General features: G+C 41.6%; 2 protein-coding genes and 1 pseudogene across 3 annotated transcripts in view; all 3 read right to left on the reverse strand.

Annotated features, from left to right (window-relative positions):
• SNCAIP (synuclein alpha interacting protein) overlaps positions 1 to 27,171 on the reverse strand; it is a 129,545-nt gene that overhangs the window by 46,630 nt on the left and 55,744 nt on the right. For both annotated transcript variants that reach the window (XM_035099666.3, XM_060280139.2), the window contains exons 2-3: positions 11,139 to 11,242; positions 1,127 to 1,199 (exon numbers count right to left, since the gene is read on the reverse strand). In XM_035099666.3, the coding sequence (XP_034955557.3) occupies positions 1,127 to 1,199; positions 11,139 to 11,198 (133 nt within the window). In that variant the 5' untranslated portion in view covers positions 11,199 to 11,242. The remainder of the gene's footprint in view (positions 1 to 1,126; positions 1,200 to 11,138; positions 11,243 to 27,171) is intronic.
• LOC118077041 (U6 spliceosomal RNA) lies at positions 5,822 to 5,921 on the reverse strand (annotated as a pseudogene).
• LOC118076731 (uncharacterized) lies at positions 17,629 to 19,313 on the reverse strand. The gene has a single exon (XM_088652876.1). It carries the CDS (start codon positions 18,734 to 18,736, stop codon positions 17,732 to 17,734), a length of 1,005 nt encoding a protein of 334 aa, XP_088509002.1. The 5' UTR covers positions 18,737 to 19,313; the 3' UTR covers positions 17,629 to 17,731.

Here is a 27,171-nt window from a genome sequence, read left to right on the forward strand (position 1 = left end):
GGAAAGTTGTAGAACGGGGGCTGTTTCCACTTTGCAGCAGCACCCTGCCTATTCCCTTGCATCAGGACATGCAAAAGCAATGCTTTCCTCACCATTGCTGGAAGTAAAATATTGGGAGTGAGGGCTCAAGGCAGAAGTGAGAAGAGAGAAAGATACTGTTTTTGGTTTGTTCTCATATGTGACTCAGTAAGGAGGTGTGGCAATTTAGCCATTAATGATTGTGGCAGAGAAATTCTACACCTACGCTACAAGCTATGGCAATTTTCTCCACTACATAAATAAAATACTTGCAAACGCCTGGCTCTTCAAATGTTCCTACCCCCCCCCCCCCCAAGGCCCTGGGGTTGTTTCTACCATTGGCATTTTAGTTTCACATATATTAATGAAATTACCATTTGATGTAAGAACAATGACATTTTCAGAGTGCAATGCAGAGATGTTACTCTTACCAGTTTAGTTTTGTTCTGTGCTGAAGACAGAAACAAAAGAGGCTTAATCCGATTTACAAAGTGAAAAACAACACTGAATGCACTTTTTTTGTCAGTAGGGGAGAAAAGGTCTCCAGCTGGTTCTCATCTGTGTGCCATGTCTCTTCATTTAGTTTACACTATTAAACGCAAAAACTTTGCTTTCATCTTAACTGTTACAGTATGCCTGAGAGTAGATTCTATCTTGTAGCATCCTTGATAGAGTTTCAGAATTTGGCAAAACATCATGCCTCAAACTGGTCATGACCATATGGGTAGTAAATGTATCCAACATTTTTTCATTGGCGCCTACATCATTATGTCTTGTCACTAATGGTTTCTCGTTTTTTTTCAGTAAATTGTTGCATATACTGTGGTTTGGAGGTTAGACCCCTGTGTTTATCTGTGTGCCGCCAAATCCTTTTATGGAACTTTTGTTGTTATTGCTGCTGCTGCTAATAACCTAACATCTTAAGAGAGAAGAAATTCAGAGAAAAGGCAACAGGGGAGAAAGAAACTCGTTGTTACCAGAGAGCTATCACACTAGTACCAACGTTTAAAAGAAGAAGACAGTTAAAGAAGAAAGTCTGCCACAGTCTTTACTTGAACAAAAATTCCCTATAAAAATGACGATTGCAGAACAGAAATGAACAGCATACCTGTTCTGTCTTCATTTTGTGAGTCACACTTCCTACGTAATTCTGGGATAGTCTTGAGGGAAGTTACTGAATACTGAAAAACAAAAATCACATTGGCTCAGTAAATTTGTTACAAAATCTAAGCACATTACGAGTAAATAAAATTCCTCATTTTAATGAGGCAATATATTACCCAGTGCTCTGCTGGAGGCTTGGAACAAAGGTGCCACACTCGTCTCAGCACAACATAAAAGTACCACTTAAGGACATTTGCACTCTGCTGCCAGAGGAAGAAGTGTGCATGCACACGAAAGCTCATACCAAAATATAAACTTAGTTGGTCTTTAAGGTGCTACTGAAGGAATTTTTTTATTCTGCCAGAGGAAGATAGTGTACAAAAGATCTTTTAGAACAATCTGACACACAAAGCATGGCAGCTCTGTCATCTAGTTTCCCTATCATGGAAGCAAAGGCTCCCTAGCTGTGGTATGTCACAGAAACATAGAATCATAGAATTCCATAGAGTTGGAAGGGACCCCAAGGGCCATCTAGTCTAACCCCCTGCAATGCAGGAATCTCAACTAAGGCATCCATGACAGGTGGCCATCCAGCCTCCAATGAAATAGAGTCCACCACATTCTGAGGGACCACTTAAGTGTGAGAAACTCATATCCTTTTTTCTTTTCTTTTCTTGAAATTTATATTGCACATATATACATTCAAATTGAGATAACACACTTAAAAGAAAACGGAGAAATACAAAAGTATAATAAGATCTAAAATAATAATAAAAAAACAGAAAAAATAAAGATAGAAGCACTGAAAGGGGGGAAAACCCAAAGAATATAAACATATACATTTCATTAATCTATTTAAATCTTAAACAAAAAGAAAAGAAGAAAACAAAAAGGAGAGGAAAGACACGAGTACATACATAATTCATTCTTCAATAAACTAACACATATCAAACGAAAAAAGAAACACACTCATATCCTATATCCCCATTTTGTTTTTACATATGTGGGTTCATCTGCCATAAAGAAATGTCATGGGGAAAAGCCACAGAATAGCGATGGACCTTTTTTTAACCTTTGTTAAAAAACCAGAAGCCTTTTTTATTAGGTATTGTAGGAGCAGAGATTCCAAAAGACCAGAAGAAATTGCTTGTGTATGCTACGATGGCCGCCCGGAGACTGTTAGCCCAAAGGTGGAAAGAGGAAGCAGTCCCGACCAAAGAAGGTTGGCAAACCAAGTTAATGGACTATGCTGAAAGGGCGAAACAAACTGGGAAGCTCAGAAATCAAGATGACAATAATTTTTTTAAAAAAAGAATGGGAAATGTTTATTATATATTTGCAAAAGAATTGTAAACAGGTTAATACATTGGCAGGGTTTTAAGAACACTTGTAATTTTAGAGATAGTATAGGAAATTGGAGGTAAAAAATAATTTGGAGTAGAAATGATAAGTAGTTGAAAGGAAAATTTAAGGAACCAGGGGAGGGGGGGAGGGAAGTCATGGGATTCAGAGAGTCCAATATTATGGATTTGATATCATTTTTGTGTATATTTCTCTCTCTCTCTCTCTCTCTCTCTCTCTCTCTCTCTCTCTCTCTCTGTTGTTGTTGTTGTTGTTGTGTTGGTTTGTTTTTACTTTTGTTACTTTTGTAGAAAAAAACATAGTGCAATTGACTCGCGAGGTGGTGTGTTGTTGAATAAGCACACAGAGTGGAATGAGATTGAGTGTTTGGGTAGTGGGGGAGGGGAGGCTCGTTTAATTTCATTGTACACAGGTTGTACAATGACAATAAAGGTATTATTATTAATTAATTAATTTTAAGAATTATAAAAAAGAAAAAAAGAATAATGATTGACAACACTTCCATGGTGTGAATGAGCCCAGGAGAACTTCCAAGCTTACATGCTCCCATGGTTTCAGGTTAAAGCAAACAATAGTTAATATTAACTACAATTTGTTGGTTCAGATGAAATGGCCACACAGGAGCTAGAGAGAAACTTGAGGTTAACCTAGGGTTGTTCTCTTCATGCTAAACTATGGTTTAGCATGGTCTGAAACATGGCCTATTTATAGTAGCTACTCCAGTGTCGATCTATTTGTAACAGAAGTTTTAAGAGGAGACAACAGGGACTCATATTCTATATGCCAAGTCTGATGCAAACATGGGGAAAATTAAGTGTTGCATCCAAGTGACAAAACTTGTTTTAGGCTTATGTTGAATTAGAATGAAACAGTATACCTATATAAATTACAAACTAAGCTTCCAGTATTCAGCACTTCATGGCACAACAAAGTAAATCCTTCTGCAAAACATTCTGACTGATTGTGTATAGGATGTTGCAAGACCAAGGATGTTAGTAGGTTACAATTTTGAAAATCCAGGTCACCTGTCCTATTTATTAAGGCTTTTGATATTGTAAAATATTTATGTATATACATATACATATATGTATAGGCACAGTATATGTATGTTGTTGAAGATTCATTTCCCGTGTCTGCAGTCAAGGGATTGTTGTTTATCACATGACGGTGTATGTTTTTCATTCCACAGAGTGGGAAGTGACGGAGATAGGATGTTTGTGTTACTGTGTTCTGTGAAGTGGGACTATTGTCTTTTGTTCTTTTTCTTTGCTGTCTGATGCTAGAGAGAGAGGGAGCCGTGTTGCAGTGCTCTGTGTTTATATGCAAATAAAATAGATTAGCCAAATGCTGAGTTGCTGAGGTCTGTTACAGTTTCACGAATTGTGAAGACTCTGCGGATCCGAGTGTGCTGATGTTTCTTGGTATCAGTCGCTGTGATGTTCGGGCCGAAGAAAGCATTTGAAGCTCCCGAACGATCGACCAGGAGGGAGAGAACATGCCAGTCGGGCATGTGTCTTTGCCAAGGTCCTACTCGTGTGTAGGATGACTCCTAACATATGTGTGTGTGTGTGTGTGTGTCATAGCTGCCAAGTTTTCCCATTTCTCGCGAGGAAGCCTATTCAGCAAAAGGGAATTTCCCTTAAAAAAAGGGAGAACTTGGCAGCTATGGTGTGTGTTAGTTACAGGTAGGTAGAGCCATGTTGGTCTGACATAGTCGAAACAAAATAAAAAAATTCCTTCCAGTAGCACCTAAGAGACCAACTAAGTTTGTCATTGGTATGAGCTTTCGTGTGCATGCACACTTCTTCAGATACACTTCTTCAGATATGTGTGTGTATATGTGTCTGTGTCTGTGTGTGTCTGTGTGTGTGTAGTGCTTTTTTTCTAAAAAAAAATGTTTAGGGGTATGCATACTCCTGCATACCCCAAGAAAAAAAGCACTGTGTGTGTGTGTGTGTGTGTGTAGTTTGCCTAACATATGGTTAGACTCAAATTAGGATCCTACAGAAATTATTCCTTATGCAGTAAATGTATACAGGGGAGAAACCAGTTTCTTAAAGAGTAAGTATTATCACAGCAAACATACATTTGCTGCAAGCGGCACACCTGATGTTAATCAGCAAGCTATTCATTGGATTCACTCTTAAAGCAATGTCAAATGTCTGAGTAAGCAGCAATAATTTCTTCATAAACTTGTGGAATGCCTTCATTCACCCTTATAGATCCAGCACTGTAAAAAGAATTTTCCCACAAACAAAATTCTGTAGGTAATTTAATATTGATCCCCACGGTCCCTTTCAAAACTGAATGCTACACATCACAAAAATGTTAATTCATGCCAACACTGTTCTCGGTGCCAAAGGTACTCATTATACCTTTGACAATAAATACCTTTCTGCACATTAGTAACAGAAGTCTGCCAAGCCAAAAGACATAGGTAGGAAAGAAAAAACATTATAACATTTTTGAGATTATATGGTGATATAATGTTCTTAAATTTAGGATATATTTAGACATGGCAGAGAAAACTGAATTACTTGGAAAACTCCAGTAGCTTCCCACATAATAGCCGAACTGTTCTATGAGTGGCTTTGCTGTTGGAACTGATAATTTGCCAATTATATGTCAAAATGAAATGATTCAGTCAGTCTCAGGTGACCAGTTACAGAAATAACTTACTTGGCTGATTCAAATGAAGCTGAATTAGCCTGTCACTCCACAGATTTTACCTAGCACACCCATATTTCTTTAGCTGCCTTTCCTTTTTTTGTTCTTGGGTTCTGTTGACCTGACTCTGACTGCACCTACTGCTAAGTCTATGGGACTTTTAGCTCTAAGAATCTGAGAGCACAGTCCATTTACTAGATGTTTTATATCCGTAGTGAAGCAGCGGCATAGCCACTGATCAGGAATGATGCGAGTTGTAGTTTAGCAGCAACTGAAGGGGCACAGGTTGCCCATTCCTGGTGTTTAGAACTGCAAGCCTAGGCAACCTTTCTTAGGGTCTTCAGCCCCTAAGCTGTGGTGAATCATGGGCCGTGCCATTCCAGGGGAGGCAATGGCCAGATACTAAAAAAAAAAAAAACAGTGGGGCAAGTTCACTTTTTGATGATAAAATCCTAGTTCTCTTTCCTAAGAAGGTTGGGAAATAGTCTTTGGCCCGACACCCAGGCTATAGAACACCTGAGAAAAATCCTTATTCTATGGATCACCCAACTTCCAAAAGTTAAATGGGCGGCTTACTGTAAAACGCTAACCATTAAAATGTTACACAACAGAAGCTAGCAACAGAGGATGAGTTCAAAACACCAATTTTTACAACAGTACCAGAAATTTCACAAACCTTAAAACTAAAGAAATAAAAATGTCGTCACATGTTCATGCTAATCTTCTCTGTATCGTTCCAATTTTAGTATATGTGCTGCCGAAGTGAGCACAAAAAAATGTCATCACATGTTCATACACATATTGAGCAATGTATTTTTGTATTTCAGCAGTGAAAAGGTACCAGGAGAAGGAGAAGCATCAGGTCTCCAAGGAAAACGCTAACTTCTTGAAGCCAGGTGGTGGTGCAGGTTGAACTGTCACACAAATGGCAAATCAATTACAAGCAGGCTTTTTATACCCCATTGAAATGTGTTTTGTTAGTCCGGTGTTTTTCTCTATATATTATTTCCCCTCTCTCTTGGAATGACAAACCATTCCATTTTTAACAGCATTAAAATACATTCAGTTCCCTACGAAAAATCTATTAAACATGCTATAAATTTGATTGTGCTTTTAATGGTGTGTGTTTGATTGCAGTAGCAGATTTCCTCCTCCTCAGCTCCTGTCCCAAAACAAAATATGAAGGCTTGAAATTTCTGCCTTTTCTATCAATACAATGAACAGGATTTTCAGCTGAGAAAAACTATGAAGGTGCCAAGAGAGAACATTACTTACTTCTTTCCCAGGCTACTAACAGAGAACACTTCTTTCCTTGGCTCCTGATCAGTCTTGCCATTGAGTTTTAAATATTACTTTTTCTGTACCTGTTTCATCTTATTATTGAGACACACTATAGCCAACGTGGTACCTTCCCAGATGTTGATAGACAACAGCTCCCATCAGCTCCAACCAAGCTAAGCCAATTGTCAGGGGTGATGGGAGTGATAATCCAATGGTGACTAATTCTGATGGATACGTTCTGCCTTTGCAGTGAGTGATGGTATGCTTTTGGAAATGGCAGGAAAGGAAAGTGCTATTGTGTTCAGGTCCCGCTTTTGGTTTCCCTGCAGGCATTTGCCTCTGTGAGACAGGATACTTGACTAGGTGGGGTACTGGCCTAAACTAGCAGGCTCCTCCTACCTTCTTATAACAACACCTAGAAGGTACCACATTGACTATGTCTGCACTACAATTTTATTTAACTGAACACTTGGGTGAAGCTTGGTATCTCATCATCAAAGGAAAGAAACAGCAGATCTAGTACAGTATAGACAATGTTTAGGCACAGCAGACATTGAATAAAGTTTTACTCAGGGTAGACCTATTCAGATGAATGGACCTAACTTAGTCATGCTCATTAATTTCAGTTGGTTTACTCTGAGGTAAACTTCGCTGAATACCACCCACTGACATTTTAGGTTATTATTTTGGTTGTTCAGCTACTATTTATTACTATTTCCAATAGTGCACTAGATGTTGAAACAAACATTTAGCAGACTCTAACCAAAGGTAAGTACTTTAAAATTATTGAACTTAAAATAGTGCCCAGAACCCACAGAAATCAAGCTTGTATCCTTACAATTCAAGAGTATGCAACCTTAAGAAGATAGGTTAGCGGCAGTAAGATAGCACATGATAAATTAGCAAAAACCAGACAAGAATGTTTTTTTGGAAGTAGTTGGAATGTTTTTGGAAGGAGTCATGATTGAATGTTGCTTCCGGTTTCAGCTCTGCTGTTATTTCCCTGCAAATCTGTGAATTTGCAACTTTCGAATAAAACATGAATAAACGTGACAGAACATATCTATACCCCAGAATGAAGTCCACTCAGTGGGACCGGAATGCAAATGGCATAGATTTTATTTACAGAACTCAATGATGACACATTAGGGAGAGTGCAATGTTTTATCGAAAGTAACAGAAACTGTTCTTTAATCTAACTGAAAGCAGCCTGAAGTTTATTATTGAGACCTATATTTTCATTACAAGCTAATCTTGCCTGTGAGAGTGGAAGCTGAAAATTAAGAATAATACTTTTCTCATGTATTAAGCTTTTATATATATAAAAACATCAGAATGGCCTGCTGCATTTCACAGCATTCATTATTAACCCATTTCTGAAACTGACACTAAAGGTAATTATTGAGGCACAATGGGAAAGTCAAGAAGAGGTTACACCTTCTTTGTTTTATGCTGCTATAAAACTGAGTCTAGAAATATGCTCTGGGACATGTCCCTATACCCCACAGTGATAAAAAGCACAGTTACCTCAAATAAATTATTCTTTTGAGATTAGATCACTGTCTAATGAATTTGCAATCTTAGCCTGACTTCATTAATAATCTACATAAAGATAGTCAAGGTTTAAAATACATTTTAGGAGAAAATGACTTCTGAATAAAGCAGCTGAAACTTTAAAAAATGAACAATATCCCTATAAAGGCCAGAATAAAACATAAATTCAGCAATCATATGTCTAATTCCCTCGCTAATTAGGCATTTAACACATATTTGGTTTGGAGCTTTTATTGGTATTCATAAAACAGAATAACCTATAGTCAAGATCTCATTAGGGACATTGGAATAAGCTGCATCATTAGTTTCGGTAAGAATTGCAAAGTATGCACCATAGAATGATAGCATTTTAATAATGGCATCACAATTGATTACTGTATTCAGATCCTCCAGGCATATTGCTGGCTTAAATAGATCCTTAACGTCCCTTAGAGATCGTTATAATACACTTTCAGAACTGTTAGCCTTTGTAGATTCTAGGAAGTAGTGTGAAATAGGGAGTATAAAATAGGAAAATGTAACAACAGCAGAAATATATGGAAGTGTTGTTTATTCAGAGTGCAGTTCAATTTTATCCCCTAGGCTTTCCATATTTGGAAATTATAGTAATAGCAATATAAACACTACAAAGCTTAGGCTGCAATCCTAACCTGATTTGCCTGGGAGTCAGCCCTGTTGTGAGTAGACATTGCTAGGATCACACTATAAGGTATGAAACTGATCCATCCCAGAGCCTCCAAGTGTCCCTATTTTCCAGGGTACACATGACCGACTCTGGGGTTCTGGTGCTCATCTCGCGTTATTGGCCGAGGGAGCCGGTGTACAGCTTCCAGGTCATGTGGCCAGCATGACAAAGCCGCTTCTGGAGAACCAGAGCAGCACACGGAAACACCGTTTACCTTCCCGCTTGGAGCGGTACCTATTTATCTATTTGCACGTTGACGTGCTTTCGAACTGCTGGGTGGGCAGAAGCTGGGACTGAACAACAGGAGCTCACCCCGTCATGGGGATTTGAACCGCCGACCTTCTGATCGGCAAGCCCTAGGCTCAGTGGTTTAACCCACAGCGCCACCCGTGTCCCATTTTCCAGGGACATTCCCGATTTACAGAAGCTGTCCCAGTTTCTGATTTGATCCCAGAATGTCCCGTTTTTTCTTAGGATGTCCCTGTTTTCATCAGAGAAATGTTGGAGGGTATGGAGTTACAGTATCTCAGTGTTTCTCAACCTTTTTTGGGCCAAGGCACACTTGTTCCATGAAAAAAATCACGAGGCACACCACCATTAAAAAAGTTAAAAAATTTAACTCTGTGCCGCCCTATATTGACTATATAATTATGACTGTAAGAAACACTTGCCAATTGCTGTGTTGGTTGCAATCTCCTGTAATAAGGCTTCACAAGCCGCTGATTTCTCTGCCAGCACAATCCTTTGCTCAGCAAGTTTCAGGTTGAGCTCATCCAGCCAGCTTCTTTAAGTTTGTCTAAAACCATCCTCCCGTGGTGGTGGCTGTTGAGAGCTGCGCTCGCCCCGCGTCGTGACCCGGCCGGCTTCCTTTCTGGCGGGTCAGTGTTGTGTATTGGCGGCCGCCAGGCACGTGACAATGCAAATCGCCCTTCTCGTCGCCGCACGTCGCGGCACACCAGCCAGCGTCTCGCGGCACACTAGTGTGCCGCGGAAGAGCGGTTGAGAAACGCTGCAGTATCTGACCCCCGAGCCATCTGAAGGCAACCCTCTATAGGGAAGTTTTTAAAAATGTTTTTAAATGTTTTATATATGTTGGAAGCCACCCAGAGTGGCAACCCAGTCAGATGGGTAGGGTATAAATAGTAAAGTTTATTCTTATTATTATTATGGAATAGGATGTCCCTATTTTCATCAGAGAAATGTTGCATACTTTAAGCAGATTCACAACCAGGGCATCATATGTCATCTATACCCTGTGCTTAATGCAAAGTTATTCTTGGAACGGGTGGCAGCACTGCTTTTGGAGTGTCTTTGGATTCTTGCACATTTGAATGTGTGTACTGCTGATGACTTTTCAAGACTAGCCTGGGCCCAAGTGGATATATTGCAACTGGATTTACCCAGGTATTTCAGAAGAGCACACACAGGCCTTAAATAATATTTGAGGTAGGTCTTTAAGTCTTCAGTGTGTGCGCATGTGTGTTTCATGGCAGGTACTAGTCTATCAACCCATCAGTACCACAACTGAATCTCCTGTTGCATTAATGGAACTTAACCCTAAAAACAGAATATTGGCATGTTGTGTGGCTGTGGCATTGCTTTGGTGATATAAGCTGTCCACAATCTGTCATGAAGACTTACAGTACACAACACTGCATGCTTCTGGAACCTCATATCGGCAGACAGTGCAGCTCCTTCAGCAGATACCATGGTATTAAGAGGATAAAAAGGTAAAGGGTAAAGAGACCCCTGACCATTAGGTCCAGTCGTGTCCGACTCTGGGGTTGCGTGCTCATCTCGCATTATTGGCCGAGGGAGCCGGCGTATAGCTTCCAGGTTATGTGGCCAGCATGACAAAGCCGCTTCTGGCAAACCAGAGCAGCACATGGAAACGCCGTTTACCTTCCCGCTGTAGCGGTTCCTATTTATCTACTTGCATTTTGATGTGCTTTTGAACTGCTAGGTTGGCAGGAGCTGGGACCAAGCAACAGGAGCTCACCCTGTCACAGGGATTCGAACCGCTGACCTTCTGATCAGCAAGCCCTAGGCTCAGTGGTTTAATCACAGCGCCACCTGGGTCCCTATCAAGAGGATACCCCAAGTCAAAAAACTTCATTCCACACTAACTGTGACTTCCAGACTAAGCCCAAGGGCTCTAAGTCCCCCATAGAACACACTGGAGCAATCCAGTCTTGAGGTAGCCATTGCCAGGACCACAATGATCAAGCTATCTTGGTCCAGGAATGGTTGTAGCTGTCTCATTGGTTTCATATAGATGCAAACTAGCATTAAGGACAAAATAGTGCCCTAAGATATAAAAAAGATCTTGCCACACCTTACTTTTCTCTTTTTCAGGCTTTTCACTCATTTGGTGAAACTGATGGAACTTTTAAGCTGAAAACCAAAACAACAGAAAGACTGCCTTTCATTCAGCAAGGAAGAAAAAAAGAAAAGCCTGATAACTTACAGATATATCATCACTAAAATCTATTTCATCCAAATCAAGGTATTCAGGTGCTTCCATCATTCTGCTATGCACATCTTCATTGGCTTCGTTGGATAATAAAAGTCCTATTTAAAAGAGAAGAAAGAAAGACAAAAATTAACACTGTACACTTCCTGGGGTTGTATTCAACATAGCACTAAGTCCTGTTTGTGCAATAATGACTGCTAGTGTAATGGAACTTTCCTGTTCTCTCCTTCCACTGAGCAGCCCCTAAATGTGTTTTGGGGTTGCCCTAATCCTGTGAAACAGAATTGCAGAGGATGCAGGTGGACACAGATGGAGGAGAGAGAGAAGTCCCATTGTACTAGAGGTAATATCGCCCTAGATTTCTATTCCTTCCTTCATCAAGGGAGATTTCAGAGTCTGTAGAAACAAATTATAATACAATAAAAGCAAAAACAACAACAATTCAATTGAAATGGGGGGGGGATCTCACAACATCTGCCTGTCCCAGTGTAATAAAATCATGTGTGAAATGTCTGGCAGAACTATGGTGTCTTCAGCTTCTACCAGAAGATGGAAAGTATAGACACCAACCAAAATTCAAGGGAAACGATGTTCCTAAACTGGGGTGCTAATGCCAAGAAAGCCCTCTGAGCTCATTCAAAGATGGTATACCCCAAAAGGTTCAGTGTTAAATAGGTAGCCAGGGCAGTTCTTTAGAGACTGTTGTGATTTCGTTTCATGCAGAAAGGCCTCTCAAAACTCTGGTTGCTGCACTTTGCATTAGTGGCAGTCTTTTAGGGGGAGTGCAATCACATCCAAAACATGTCACCTTCATATTTTCTGGTCCCAGGAACCACAAAGTCGCAGCGCCTCCAACCTGTCAGTTTGGTTTATTGAGCCTCATCCAGCCCATTACCAGCCCCAGATACTGATCAAGCATCTGCACAGCTTTATCTGATGCAGATAACACAGAGAAACAGAACTAGATGCCACCTGTCTATTGAAGAATGCCGGAATTTGCCTCAGTTCTATTCAGGATCAGCTAGGTTTTCGAGGATTCTTGATGCACACTCTTGGCTTACAGATAATACATTAAAAAACCTCTTCCTAAGCGTTCAAATCAGGGAATTTCCCGAAGCTTGGTCATACAAACACAAGAGACTGTCCAGCAATATTCGTCTCAAGGTCTAAAAATGTCCTAATCTGTCCCCTGCAGCCCAGCTTCGTAGTTGCAGAATTAACCAGAGTGTTAGACATTTAGGGGTTTTTGAACAGAGGTCTATCTGGCTTAGGAGCCAGGATTTGGACAAAAAATGGGCTGCCTGGCCAGATGGTTTGCAAAGGTTTGCATCTATAACAATTTTACTAAAAGTAATGGTTTGATACAAAGTAACTTTTTGTGTATGTGTCCACAACATGGCCAAGTCAGTTTGAATGCTGAACATGCGTGTAAACTGTCTTGTTTTACATTTGAAGCCAGAGAAAAACGTCTGGAGAAAATGTTACATGGGAGTGTTATTAACTTAACAAATACACATTGTACACCAGTCACAAACTTTGGCAACATAAATGTGAGACTTAACCTCCCCCCACAAAGTACACAGGCACAAAACTTTTTTTTATTAAAAATGACATTCAAGCATCATGGTTCTTGCTTACAAGAGCCTTGCATATGGCTTGGTGATTTATTTTTCAAAGTGTCCTCCATGCTTCATTAAGGAAGACATGTAGCGGACACTATTCTTTGGAAGTCTTCAGTGAAGCGGTCCTTGCACAATTCTGCTTTTCAGACGCTCCAATGGTGGCAGCACATTAGGCACTCCCAAAGCTGATTGCCCAATTGTGTGCTCATTCTCTCTGTTTTTAAATGCCCATTCCAGGGCTCTGTTCCAGCCTAGAAGGGGGGCGGGGGCGGGACTAAAATAACAACTTTTAAAAACCTCACTTCTGCACTTCACTCTAAGTACGGATTTTAATCGAGAGTGAAAGTGGCGTTTCGGGACTACATGACCTTTCCTTCCATTTCCATTTTCCTTGGTTTTTCAGTGTTGTGGCAACCCTATTTGAACTCAATAGGTACATTCTGAAATACTTGCTCGTAAGCTTTGACTCAGGCTGTAGCAATTAAAGGATAATTGGGTCAGTTCGGTTGGCTATGAAACCAACTTTTAAGAGCCTACCTAAAACTGAATTGCCCCAAAAGTCTAATGCAGACATGTACAGAATAAGAACCACTGCTGCTGTTCAGACACAACAGTAAATTATTATTTACTATTAAGTGTACGAGTCTTGGGCTTGTGGGCTCCCCACTTTCCTCTGCTCCTCTCACATGGCTGTGAGATTACTGAAAGCTTTGGTTCTATTTTGAACTAACCATGGCTACTCATCATATCCAAACCCAAACTGAGTTTGACCTTGACTATCTTTAAACCATGGTTTATGATCTTGGATTGTTTTCCTAAACCAGAGTGTCCAGGCTTGGCTGTAACAAGTAACCCTGGTTAATTGAAAGTGGAAGTGAAAGCTTTCTTCCTCCTCATGCACCAGATGAGAAGAGAAGGGAAGCACCCAAGCCTTGAGTCTTGCACAAGCAACAGTAAGTGTTGTTAAGTTGCCACTGGGATTTGGGCATACATGCACAAACTTCTCATCACATACCATAGGCTTGCTGATTCACAACATACACAGAATTAAGAGCATAAGTAGAGCCTGTTGGATCAGGCCAATGGCCCATCTAGTCCAGCATCCCATTCTCACAGTGGCCGACCGGATCCCTGTGGGAAAACTGCCCGCAGGATTTCAAGCCAGCTGCTCCACAACACACACAGGATTTCCACCCAGCAACTGGGTGAACTGACCCTCATTTTCAAAGGACTAAATTTGCATCAACAATGTGAATGAAATTTACTATTAATTTAAAAGACATGGCAAAGAAGAAAGCTTGTTGGGACAAGTATAATCAACCTTAAGGGTGTTTTTGTCCTGCAATTGTGTGTCCTTTGCAGCTATAAGGCAACAGGAAGTATGTTCAAGGAACTAAACAATCACATCTAACAATGGTAAAGGAACAGCTATGAGTCTCTGTAACCTTTGTGCGTGTGTTTAATCACAATGGCAAGGGAAATGAGTGAAGATTTGGCCAATTAAAATGTTGTGAACAGCTAGGTCTGAGGGTCAGGATATGCAGACGAGGAGTTGACAGTAAAATGGGTTATGGTTAAACTATTCATAACAGCTGCGGCTCAAATGTAGAGCACATGCTTCGTATTCTCAAGGTCTGAGATTAGATCCCTGGGATCTGCTGGCAGGACTGGGGCAATTTGGCACAGGCAATACTGAGCAAGACTGGCCAATGGCTTGACTTGTTATAAGGCTGCTTCCTAGGTTTCTGTGGCACAGGAGGTCTGGCACCAGTTGTTGTTGTTTAGTCGTTTAGTCGTGTCCAACTCTTCGTGACCCCATGGACCAGAGCACGCCAGGCACTCCTGTCTTGCACTGCCTCCCGCAGTTTGGTCAAACTCATGTTCGTAGCTTCGAGAGCACTGTCCAACCATCTCGTCCTCTGTCATCCCCTTCTCCTAGTGCCCTCAATCTTTCCCAACATCAGGGTCTTTTCCAAGGATTCTTCTCTTCTCATGAGGTGGCCAAAGTATTGGAGCCTCAGCTTCACGATCTGTCCTTCCAGTGAGCACTCAGGGCTGATTTCCTTAAGAATGGATAGGTTTGATCTTCTTGCAGTCCATGGGACTCTCAAGAGTCTCCTCCAGCACCATAATTCAAAAGCATCAATTCTTTGGCGATCAGCCTTCTTTATGGTCCAACTCTCACTTCCATACATCACTACTGGGAAAACCATAGCTTTAACTATACGGACCTTTGTAGGCAAGGTGATGTCTCTGCTTTTTAAGATGCTGTCTAGGTTTGTCATTGCTTTTCTCCCAAGAAGCAGGCGTCTTTTAATTTCGTGACTGCTGTCACCATCTGCAGTGATCAAGGAGCCCAAGAAAGTGAAATCTCTCACTTCCTCCATTTCTTCCCCTTCTATTTGCCATGAGGTGATGGGACCAGTGGCCATGATCTTGGTTTTTTTTATGTTGAGCTTCAGACCATTTTTTGCGCTCTCCTCTTTCACCCTCATTAAAATGTTCTTTAATTCCTCCTCACTTTCTGCCATCAAGGTTGTGTCATCTGCATATCTGAGGTTGTTGATATTTCTTCCGGCAATCTTAATACTGGCACCAGTAGGGGGACATTAATCCTATCACTGAACACCATTTCCCACATCTAGAATCATCCTCCCTGCCCTAGTGGGGGGGGGGGGGAAACAATGACTTGTATGGCACATGTATTCACCACCTTGCTTCAACGATGCACACAGCAACTTCCACGGGGACAATTTAGACTGGGGAATTGATTCCCCCCCCCAATACTCTGCTCATACCAAATCAAATTAGCAGCACCCTGTAGCTGTTTTGAAAGAGTGAGAAAAGATTTAAGGATATCTGTTCTTGTAATTCCCACATCATATTGTGGGAATAATCAATATGTTTGTTTGGCCCTCAACCAAGGTTCCATCATGACAGCAGAGTTTTCCTCAACTGGCAAGCAACTCATTTGATCCAGCAACTGCAAGAGGAAGGCTTTTATTTGGCCCTAGACAGAAGGGAAAGAGCACTACTGGCACTGAGCTTGCCCAAAGAGTAAGAACCTTCTCTTGAGTTGAAATCTTCAGGTTTTCACCCAGGTGGGGTTGGGGGGTTTCGATGAGAGGGAAAGGGATTTCAGTAGCAGAAGCAATATTCAAAGCAAGGCTCCAGGGCCTGGTTTTCCCCGTGCATTTAAAAATTAAACTGCAAAGAAGAAACAGATCATATATTTGAAGAGTATTTGTTTCATATCCTATACTACAAATAGAGAAATAGATGCTTTGGATGGCGATTCACACTTGGCTTGGAAACGCTGTCCTTTCATCAGCCTTCGTAAGTGGCTGCCATGAACCCACGGTCTTACATACCAAGATCAAAGGATGAAGCAATGGAATCAGAGGACGTGCCAGAATTGGAGCAGGAATTGCTCTCAGTACCTAGCCCTGCTTTCCCAGAAACCCCTACTCACTAGGAGCGCATGGCTCTACCACCCAGTCTGAGCTGAAGTCCTGTTTAAGTCTAGTGTTGTCTGTTGTGAAGCAACATGCAGGCCTCTTTGTCTGAATCTCTACCCTGAGCTCCACACAGAGCTATCCAAGGTGCTGCCTCAAACTCGAACTTTGCATAGCTTTTCTGTGTTGGAAACTGAACTTTGCCTGTAATTGCTTTGCTGGGAATGGAACTTGCCTTGCCTGGCTTGCCATGCCAGAACCAGAACTCTTGCCCATCCCTCCTACACACACTTAGCCTCTTTGTACTGCAACCTCCTGAGGCAGAATACTGGTATCCCGGTTATCATCTGAACCCACTCTGGTTCCTTGTGAATGACACCGCGATTCTTAGAAATCAAGCAGAATATTTCTGTTGGGGGAGGGATAATTTACTGAACAAAGGTCAATCAGAAATATATGCAATAGTGCCCGAGTTATGAGAAAAAATGCTATAATCAATAGCTTACAGAACTTCTCTGGGAAGGAAATTGCAGCTCTTTATTACTTTTTTAATTATTTATGTACTCATATTATTTTATCTAAATTTGCGATAAAAATTATTTCCACTTTAAAAAAGAGCAAAAAATATATATCAATGTAATATAAAATACTTTATTGCTTTACTTGTGCAACACATTACAGCATAAAATATATAGCCACTTAAATAGGCGTTTAAGGCTTTGGGGGAAATCACATTACTTACATTCTAAAGTAGAATGAAACAGATGCGGCTATCATAATCCATTCTATACATAATCCATGCCTTGCACATTATAAAGCACATTTTAGGATACGCTTTGATCGTAAATCATGGGCACAATGACTGCACACTTTTGCAGAGATTGGGCAATGGCACCAGGCTCCATGCCACCTGTCAATCATGGCTGAGCAGGAGAGTGCAGCTCCAGGGTGCGGACACCAAACAGCAACTGAGGAATGCCAGAGAGAAGAAGATCTGCTAGGTGATGCCCAGCCATGTTAATTGCCTCCACAACCAGCACATACATGAACTGATGCTGTGTGCCAAACTAGGGGCAGAGTATCTCTGCATCTGAAGTGTTCCTGAGTAGATCGTTACGGTGAGATCTGTCCTAGCCATAGTCATGTATGCCTTGGAAACCAGTGCTTCTCTCTCTCTCTCTCTCTCTCTCTCTCTCTCTCTCTCTCTCTCTCTCTCTCTCTCTATATATATATATATATATATATATATATATATATATATATAAAGGGGTGCTCCAGAACTCACTATGAACAACTCTCTTGTTCTCTTAGAATGGCAATGGCACCCACTGGAGAGATGCCGGAACACCTGCTGGAACTGATGCCATGCCTAATCCACTGGATTGCAGGTTGGGGAGGGAGCTCATAATAAAATATATGTATACCATTATATAATAAAAATAGACATTGTCCTTGTTTCCAATTCCCACATTCTTTTTTCAGAGTTCTTTTGCAAAAAAAAATCTGGCTGCTAGGCATATGGGGACACAGGAGCAATAGCTGACACAGTTACCAGTTTCTTCTCGCTCTTGCAACAGAAGCACCTTATCCTCACTATTAGTTTGTAGTTAAACAACATAAGCACATAAGGGCTGATAACCGAGTATCCTGAAGACAGGACTGTCAGGACTGGTGGACCAAAGTAATAAGATCTAAATTTCTTCAGGCAGTAAACCAGGCTGAAGTAAGATACCCAGAGAGAAATAATAAGAAATATTAACAACAGAATAAGTTTACATGCCCTAACGACCTCAAGTTCAGTAGCATCGCCCCCAATCCATATGCCACCACACGTTGCCATCTTGTGTTTCCAAAGGAGGTATACTATTCGGAATCCAGCGAGGAGCATAATTAGCAGTGGAAGAAGATCAATAGCCACTAGGAAGATTTTTCCGTACAAAATCTCCATCAGGTCATTTCTGTATTCCGTCTTACATTCAGCATATATCACGTTGCTAAGTTGCTGGCTAGTTTCATTTTCTGTATACAGCTTTTCAGTCCTCCCTGTATACAGTAACAGGGGACAGGACACTGCAATGCCAGCAACCCAGAGAGTAGAAATCAGCACCATGTGACACGTCAGATGCTTTCTGCATGCAGCCTCAACTGGTGGATGCACCACTCGGCACAATTTAAAACAGTAGAGCAAAGCAATATATAATGTGAACCATATGGCTTCAGAAGTAGTAAAATTTGCTAGGAACACGAGAACTTTGCAGCCGGCTGAATCCAACCCCACAGCAGAGGCATAAACAATCTTCAAGACATTCACCGCCAAGTTGTGTATAAGATTTACCCATGCAAGACTGAAAATAAGCGTGAACGAGGTGCGCAACTGGTCATCGATGCATCTCCTTGTGCAGAAAATCAACAATATATTTCCAGGAACACTGACGGCAATCACAACAGCGCAGGCGACAATCTCCAATGTGCCCACACACAGGTCTGTGTCCCTTAGCCAATTAAGTTTCTCCATAACTCATCTGATCCGCAAAGCTTTTGGACTTTCAGAAGCTTCATAAAAAATGATCCCCAAGTTCAAAGGCTTTTCCCCTCCTGGTGAATGTTCATATTATGTATCATGCCAGAGAAAGGGATGTACCAGTAACCAGTCTCTTCACAGAGCGCAAAACTGAAAAACAAAGCCAAGCCAGTGTTGTTTCAGCACATGCACTCAAGTGACCTTTATTTGTCTCATATGGTGCCATCGTTACGAACAATCACATGAGCAACATTTAATGAAAGGGTACAGAAATATGGCAACAACCTGGAAGCCTGCTGGCTTAAAAACATATCTTAAGATGCAGGTCTTTCCAGCGAATAATATAACAAAGCTCCCAGACCTAAGGTAAAAGAAATCTAGAAAGCCCTATGAAAACAAATCGAATGTTTATAGATATTTCTTTTAAAAATTGCTTTTTTACTATCTTTATTCTGAAATACAGTCCATATATATATACATGTACAAAAGTTATACTTTAGTCTGTGCCAACTGAAAATCTTGTCAGGGGAAATAAAGCGTACTTATTAAATAACCATTGAATACATACTTTAAATGGGGGTGGGGAGAGAGATCTGACAAAAGCTTAACTATTGCAGGAGCCAAACTTGGAATTCTTTCCATTTCCTTGGAAACATAATTTTACCCAGGACTTTTTTTTAAATCTGGAACTCACCGCAACTCAGTTCCAGCACCTCTCAGGTGGGCGCCATTGCCGTTATAAGAGAGCAAGGAAGGCATTCATAGTAAGTTCAGGCACCTCTTTTTCTAGAAAAAAGCACTGATTTTACCATAGACAAAAGAGACAATGGGGAAGAACAGATCGGTCTATTTGGAGTCCCAGTCAGATTTACATGAGTTAATTCTTAAGTTCATTCTGTCTCATTTCAGCATCTGTGGTTTTTTAAAAACACACACACATGATTATTATTTTTTGCATTTTTGGAATATATTTTGTCAGGAAATATGCCTTTTATGTATTTTATTCTAAAAATCTGCATTTTGTAGGCCTTTTAACTTAAAATACATAGTTTAGCAAGATATATTTCAACATCCATTTTCACATTTTTATCTCCAGGTGACTTCACTAAAAGGAAAACCTCTGCCAACGCTGAGTAGAATATTTAAGAATCAACAGTGGAGCTTGTATAAGAGCAGCGACGCTCCTTGACTTTCTACACTGTGGGTTGTATTCAACTAACTTTGACTCAAAGTAGACCCATAGCTAACTTAAGTTCATGAATTTCAATGGGTCTACTCAGACTAAATGTTAGGTGTGTACAACCTAATACTCTGAAAGCACCAGAACATCTAAAAAAATAGAGCACCAATATTTTATGAAGATCAAAATGTTACCTTCAGGATGTGGTAAGTGCTAATAACAGCACTGATTGTATTTTGTGTGTCTATGAAATTACGGTATATATACATATGTACTGAATTAGAAGAGTGAAACAAGCAGTATTGCTTTTTACTGCCTTGTGTAATGAGGTACGATGATGATATAGAGCCTGAATTTTAATGTGGTAAATGCTAAGTATCTCAGGATTTCATTGTGGCTGCCGGGGATTAATTTGAAGTTTCTGCAGTGAATAAAACAATTTACCTATCCACACAAATCGGGAGGTTTTTAACATTTGATATTTTATTTGTGTTGGAAGCTGCCCAGAGTGGCTGGGTCAGATACAAATAGTAAAAGTATTATTATTATTATTATTATTATTATTATTATTATTATTATCATCATCATCATGTCTCAGCCCAACAAGCTCTACTGCTGTTCAGCCAACAGCAGCAGTTGTGCTTGTCAATGGTATTTCTGAAGCTTATCTAATGAAATGAATGGAAACTGCACAGTGTCACCACTTAGAACTTGTATACATTCAAGGAGATATGAAGTGCTCATAAATAACTCTGGGATGGGATCCTTACTACAGTCCAGTAGCATCATGACAGACACTTTTTAATTAGAGTTCTTTTTTCCCATACAATTGTACATCAGAAGTATGAGAAGAACAAAAGCTCTGAGATAAACAAGCTTCGGAGACCGAGAAAAGGCCTTCTATTAGGACAAAATATATAACGGAAAGAGATTTTCTCTGACAGAAGTTGAGTTCCTTTCTTACCCTATCGTCACAGTAACTGGTGGGGAGGTGGGAAGCAATTGTGTCTCCTGAGACACAGAAGTGCAGCTTGTATTGTTCAGATCATCTGTTCCCAGTGTATAGCAGTTCAGGAAGGATGATTTTCAGTGTATTTCAGAAGGCACAAATCTAATGTTAATTCTCTGGCTCTAGTAAATGCCTGGGAGAGAAATCCTTCAAGTATTTATCAGCTGTGAGCGGCTTTTTGATAAGGTTTTGCACTGAATTATTTTTCTTTGGTAAGTGTCAGCCTTATCCAACGTATGCCATATTGAAAGCTCCCCTTGAAGCTTTGAACAAAGATTAAAGATGAATGTGTGTTTTCCGACGGGGGCTGTGGCTTCATTTTTTAAAACAGCAACCAACACAATGATAGAGCTTTTCACTGTCTCCACAGCTCATAGAAAGTAAACCTTCCTGGCTCAGTCTAGTGTTCTCAAAATGTGTGCCTGTTAAACTTAAAATGCTACTGCCTTTTTTTGAGAAGAAAAGAAAAAAGAACATGGTTATAAACATTATGACAATGAGAAAGAGCTGCATTAAATTTTCTAGTTCCGAAGTGTCTTGCAGGAGTAGAAACATTATTCTGCCCGTGCAAAGCAGTCCTGCCAAATTCTTCCAGTTTCCCCTCTGCCATGCCCCATTACACACCATTTCAAAATGTCTATCCGCTGCCAGGTGCAGTTTTTCAGGGAGCAGGAGATGATAGGAGAGAACAGGGGCAGAGGAGCTAGTAGATTTCTATGGCACGAGCAGAGTGCTGCTCAAATATTTCTAGATCCAACCCCCAAAGTGTAAGGCAATATCAAATATTTCATTCAAAATAAACATATTGTCACTCTTTATATTGTTGCATGCCACCCCGATCTCTGAGTGGTGTGAGATTTACAGGCACTTACCCAGGGTTTGGTTTCCTCAGATTGAAGGACAGTGGAGACTAGGGTGTCTTTATGATATATGTTTTATTTACACATACAGTGGTACCTCTACTTAGGAATTTAATGCGTTCCGAACGCACATTTGTAAGTCAAAAAAAATTGTAAGTCGAATCCCATAGGAATGCATTGGGAGAAAAAATTCGTAAGTAGAAGCAACCCTATCTAAAAATTCATAAGTAGAAAAAATCCTATCTAAACCACATCCAAGATGGCGGACAGAGCTCCATTCGTAAGTAGAAACATTCGTAAGGAGAGGTACCACTGTATATACAACCTGAGATTACAATGGAGGGGCTCGCAGCATTAACATCCCAGAAGGTATTGCCTCTCGTATAGCCACAGCTTTGCATTCAGGCAGAAATTAAGAATGGCTCCCCTTCTCAGGCTTCTGCTCGCAACCTGCTTCCAGCCAAGTTCTCACACACCTACCGTGTTTCCCCCTTTTTAATACGTAGTCAAAAAGTAAGCCATGGCAGGGTTTTTAATCATTTGAGAAATGTAAGACATACCCCGAAAATAAGACATACTTCCGCGACATGCAGAGCAAGACCACCAAGCGCCCCAGCCAGCTAGCGGGACCCAGTACGCCGGCCGCAACAGGAGAAGGAAGCCTGCCGGGTTGGGTCAGTGCCCGGAAGTGGCGGCTGCTGCTGCAGTGCCGATAAAGCATGCAGCAGTGCCGCACGGAGCACCAAGGGCACAAGCCAGCAGGACCCAGCTCCTGCAATGCCGGCCCTGGCTGGAGGAGGAAGCCTGCCAGGTCGGGTTGGTGCTCGGAAGCGGCAGCGGCTGCAGCGCTGACAAAGCGCGAAGCAGCGCCGCACTCTGTGTGTGCGTGTCCGTTTCTCTTTCTGTGTGTGCGTGCGCGTCTCTCTCTCTCTCAGGTTGGCGCTCTCTCTGTGTGTGCGTGTCCGTTTCTCTTTCTGTGTGTGCGCGCGTCTCTCTCTCTCTCTCGGGTTGGCGCTCGGACAAAGCGCGAAGCAGCGCCGCACACTCTGTGTGTGTGTGTCTGTTTCTCTTTCTGTGTGTGTGTGTGCGCGTCTCTCTCTCTCTCTCTCTCCCACTGTGTGCGCGTCTGTCTCTCTCTGTATGTTTGCGATCGCGTCTCTCCCCCCCCCCCAGGACAGAAAAAAGGTGCCGCACAGGTTCCTCTTCGGCTCGTCATTCAGCCACCCCGGCCTCCTTGCCGAGAGCTGACACCGCTCCCCTCACCCTCCTTCCCTTTCCCCCCTCCCTTCCCTTCCTTCCGTCGGTCTGTCAGTTGGGGTTGCGCGCGCCAGAGGCGCAGACCCAAGCCTCGTCCCCCTCGCGCTTCCCTCACGAGTGTCTCGGAGCGGGACGGGTCCCGGCCTCCCTCCTCATTCCGCGGCCGGTGTGAGAGAGCCCAGGGAGCAGCCTCTATACCTCCGCGTACGCACACACCCGGCCGCCTCCTCTGAAGCCATGGCGGCGAGCGCCAAGCCGAAGCAGGAGGAGAAGCAGTCCCACCTACACCGACATGACGATGGGCAGCTTTGTGTATACCTCCTGCTCCGGCATCCTACGAGGTTTAAATCCACCTCACAGAGTGAAGTCCCCCCCCCCTGTGCACGTCTCTCTCCTCTGCTTAGAAGCCTCCAAGGAAGGAGAACCCTTGACTCAGGATGGGGAGGAGGGGAAAGGGAGAGAATAGAAGAGGCAGAAAATGTGCACGGAAGAGAGCTCCGAGCGTCCTGAGCCAGTGGGACCCAGTTGTGCCGGCACTAAAAAAAAAAAAAAGACACCCCCTGAAAATAAGCCACCGTGTGTTTTTTTGAGGAAAAAAAGTTGTAAGACGGTGTCTTAAAAAAGGGGAAACACCTCTGGCTATTGTGCTCACTACCAAGCCAGCACACTCATTTGGCCTCTGGCACAGAGCAGATGCTTTCATTATGCTAAAGACCTACTCTTCGGGGCCGTTATGGCCCTTGCTTGGCTACTTCAACAATGGGACATGTGCCCCACAAATCACAACAATATATGTGACTTTGTACTGCTCAAGTTTGTTGTCAACCTGTCAACACCTCAATGACCGAGATAAAGAGCCATATTTTTTGAGAAATACATTCTTTCTCAGAGGACTTGAGCCATTTGCATAAGACATGTTAATTTTTGCATCATTACAAGGTCCCAGAGTTTACAACCCCGTTATGTAAAGAGACTAGGCAATTTTCCAGTTTGGGGCTGCACGTAGCTTTGCTGTTATTTAAAATCCATTTCCAAGCATGAAATTTTGAATCTCTCCAGCTACCATTCAACAAGCTTTAACTTCAGGTGTAAAGGAACGCCACGGCTCACGTTTCGGATCTGCCCTGATTCTTTTTTGCCAAATGCTTGAACATGTTTCAAGATACTCTTCAAAAAGCCCTTCTCCCAACAAGCCACAATTAATATATTTACTTTTGTTTACAGTATTCATATTTATGGAAAACAGCAAGAGTGTTTCAATGAGCAAACCCAAGAAAGAAAACGGAGATGTCTGTTTGCCCATTTGCAGAGATGATTTGCTATTAAATGTGTTTTGCTACAGCTTCACATATTCAAACAAAGTGACAACCTGACATACTGCGACACTGTTTTGACAGTAATATGCTAGATAAGGATATGTAATGCAGTCTCTGGAGCATTGATTATTCTGTCTTCTAGAACTCCCTTTGCACGATCCCTACACACACACACACACACACCCGTCAAAATGATGTAAAATAGTGTTGTTTCTATTAGATGTCATCTGCATTGTCTGGCTTTTCTCTCGTTGACTAAGCATCTCTGTAGCACCAACTTATTTTATTCATTTTCCCCCTTCTTGTTAACCATGTATGCCAAGAAAAACATATGGTACAGGATGAATTATCTGCTCAGCCAACTCATATAAAATTTAAAGGGAAGGGTTAGGTGTATTTTCACTGTCCATGCATGGATCTGAAGCAGCATTTTTGTCTAAGAAAAACAAAAAGCTAGCAGCAGGGCCGCTAAAATAATGTGATTGATTTCAGTGGAGGAGTGAATTCTGGGGCTGGGATTACCTTATCCCTTATCATGTTTATTCAGAAGTTTCCTTAAGTTCAAAAGTTCATAGCTGCATGCATATAATGACCTGGTATTTCTGAAGCAAGCCAGAATAAAAGTCATGGTTTCAGTCAGCACACAACAGATATCATAAAACATACTGCACAAGTGATAACAGATCACCTTCCAGGTTGCTTTTAAAAAACACAACACAGAGAACACTTACAAAAGTGACTGATAAGGATAGAGATAGTCTATGTCTTCCAGGAATGCTTGGAGTTGGATCACCACTATATGCTGTAACACCTCAGCAAGAGACAGTAAAATGAGGTCTGGCCTGCAGTTTGATGGCTCCACGGCATACAGGGATATTTTTCAGGAGTGGTTTCACCACTTCCTCCTTCTATATTGTGGGGCCTGTTCTCTCTCCCAGGCTGTTGTTGTTTAGTCGTTTAGTCGTGTCCAACTCTTCGTGACCCCATGGACCAGAGCACGCCAGGCACTCCTGTCTTCCACTGCCTCCCGCAGTTTGGTCAAACTCATGTTCGTAGCTTTGAGAACACTGTCCAACCATCTTGTCCTCTGTCGTCCCCTTCTCCTAGTGCCCTCAATCTTTCCCAACATCAGGGTCTTTTCCAGGGAGTCTTCTCTTCTCATGAGGTGGCCAAAGTTTTGGAGCCTCAGCTTCAGGATCTGTCCTTCCAGTGAGCACTCAGGGCTTAAGAATGGAGAGGTTTGATCTTCTTGCAGTCCATGGGACTCTCAAGAGTCTCCTCCAGCACCATAATTCAAAAGCATCAATTCTTCGGCGATCAGTCTTCTTTATGGTTCAGCTCTCACTTCCATACATCACTACTGGGAAAACCATAGATTTAACTATAAGGAACTTTGTCAGCAAGGTGATGTCTCTGCTTTTTAAGATGCTGTCTAGGTTTGTCATCCCAGGTAAGCACTTACAATTACTCTGATGCAGCAGATCAATCCTCTTTCTTTCTTTCTTTCTTTCTTTCTTTCTTTCTTTCTTTCTTTCTTTCTTTCTTTCTTTTGCAGATTTAAACACTAATCGTCTGGGTTCAAGCACACACAAAAAAAGAACTTTCACTGGTCATGGATGTAAGTGGTGTTATCTGCAAAGTGCCTTGCAAAACACAATGACTACAGTGGTACCTTGGTTCTTAAACACCTTGGTACTCAAACAACTTGGAACCCAAACACTGCAACCCCGGAAGTAAGTGTTCTGGTTTGTGAATTTTTTTCAGAAGTCGAACGTGCTCCGTTTTGAGTATTATGCTTCTGGGTTGAGTGCCACACTTCCATTTTGAGTGCCACACTTCTGTTTTGAGTGTTACACTGAGGTCTGTCTGTCTTTGCTATTTATTTTGTGTTTTTGTTTTTGCGGCTTTTTTGTTTTGTTTTTCTGAGTATGTGGAACCCAATTCAGCCACTGATTGATTGATTGTGTGACTGCAGTACATTGTTTATTGCTTTCATTTATGGATAAGTGGTCTCGTTAGATAGTAAAATTCATGTTAAATTGCTGTTTTAGGGGTTGTTTTTAAAAGTCTGGAATGGATTGATCCATTTTGCATTACTTTCTATGGGAAATTGTGCCTTGGTTTTGGAACGCTTTGGTTTTGGAACGGACTACCGGAACGGATTAAGTTTGAGAACCAAGGTACCACTGTACTCTGGAACTCTGACTGTAAATGACCCCCAACCACCAGAAACAAATGTTGGGTGGAACTGCACAGAAATAATATAAACCTTTTTCACCACCAGTACAGTCACACCTCGGTTTAAGTATGCTTCGGTTTGAGTACTTTCAGTTTAAGTACTCCGCAGACCCGTCTGGAACGGATTAATCCACTTTCCATTACTTTCAATTGGAAAGTTTGCTTCAGGTTAAGTACGCTTTAGGTTAAGTACAGACTTCCACAACCAATTACACTCATACTTCAGGTTAAGTACGCTTCAGGTTGAGTACTCCGTCGACCCGTCTGGAACGGATTAATCCACTTTCCATTACTTTCAATGGGAAAGTTCACTTCAGGTTAAGTAGGCTTCAGGTTAAGTACAGACTTCCGGAACCAATTGTGTACTTAAACTGAGGTACCACTGTACTGCCTTCCACTGCCATGAAGCAGGCTTTAAAATGTCCAGCCCATGTCCAGTTAGTGTGCTCTGAATCTTCCTCCTTTGTTCTAAACTTCCTTTTTCACTGCTGCTTCGTAAACCCCAAAGATGCAATTTTTTATTCACTTGCCTAACAAATTTGTACCCTGCCTTTCAAGACCACAAAATA

This window comes from Zootoca vivipara, chromosome 10, assembly GCF_965207765.1.
Source record: "Zootoca vivipara chromosome 10, rZooViv2.hap1.1, whole genome shotgun sequence".
NCBI classification, from domain to species: Eukaryota; Metazoa; Chordata; class Lepidosauria; order Squamata; family Lacertidae; genus Zootoca; species Zootoca vivipara.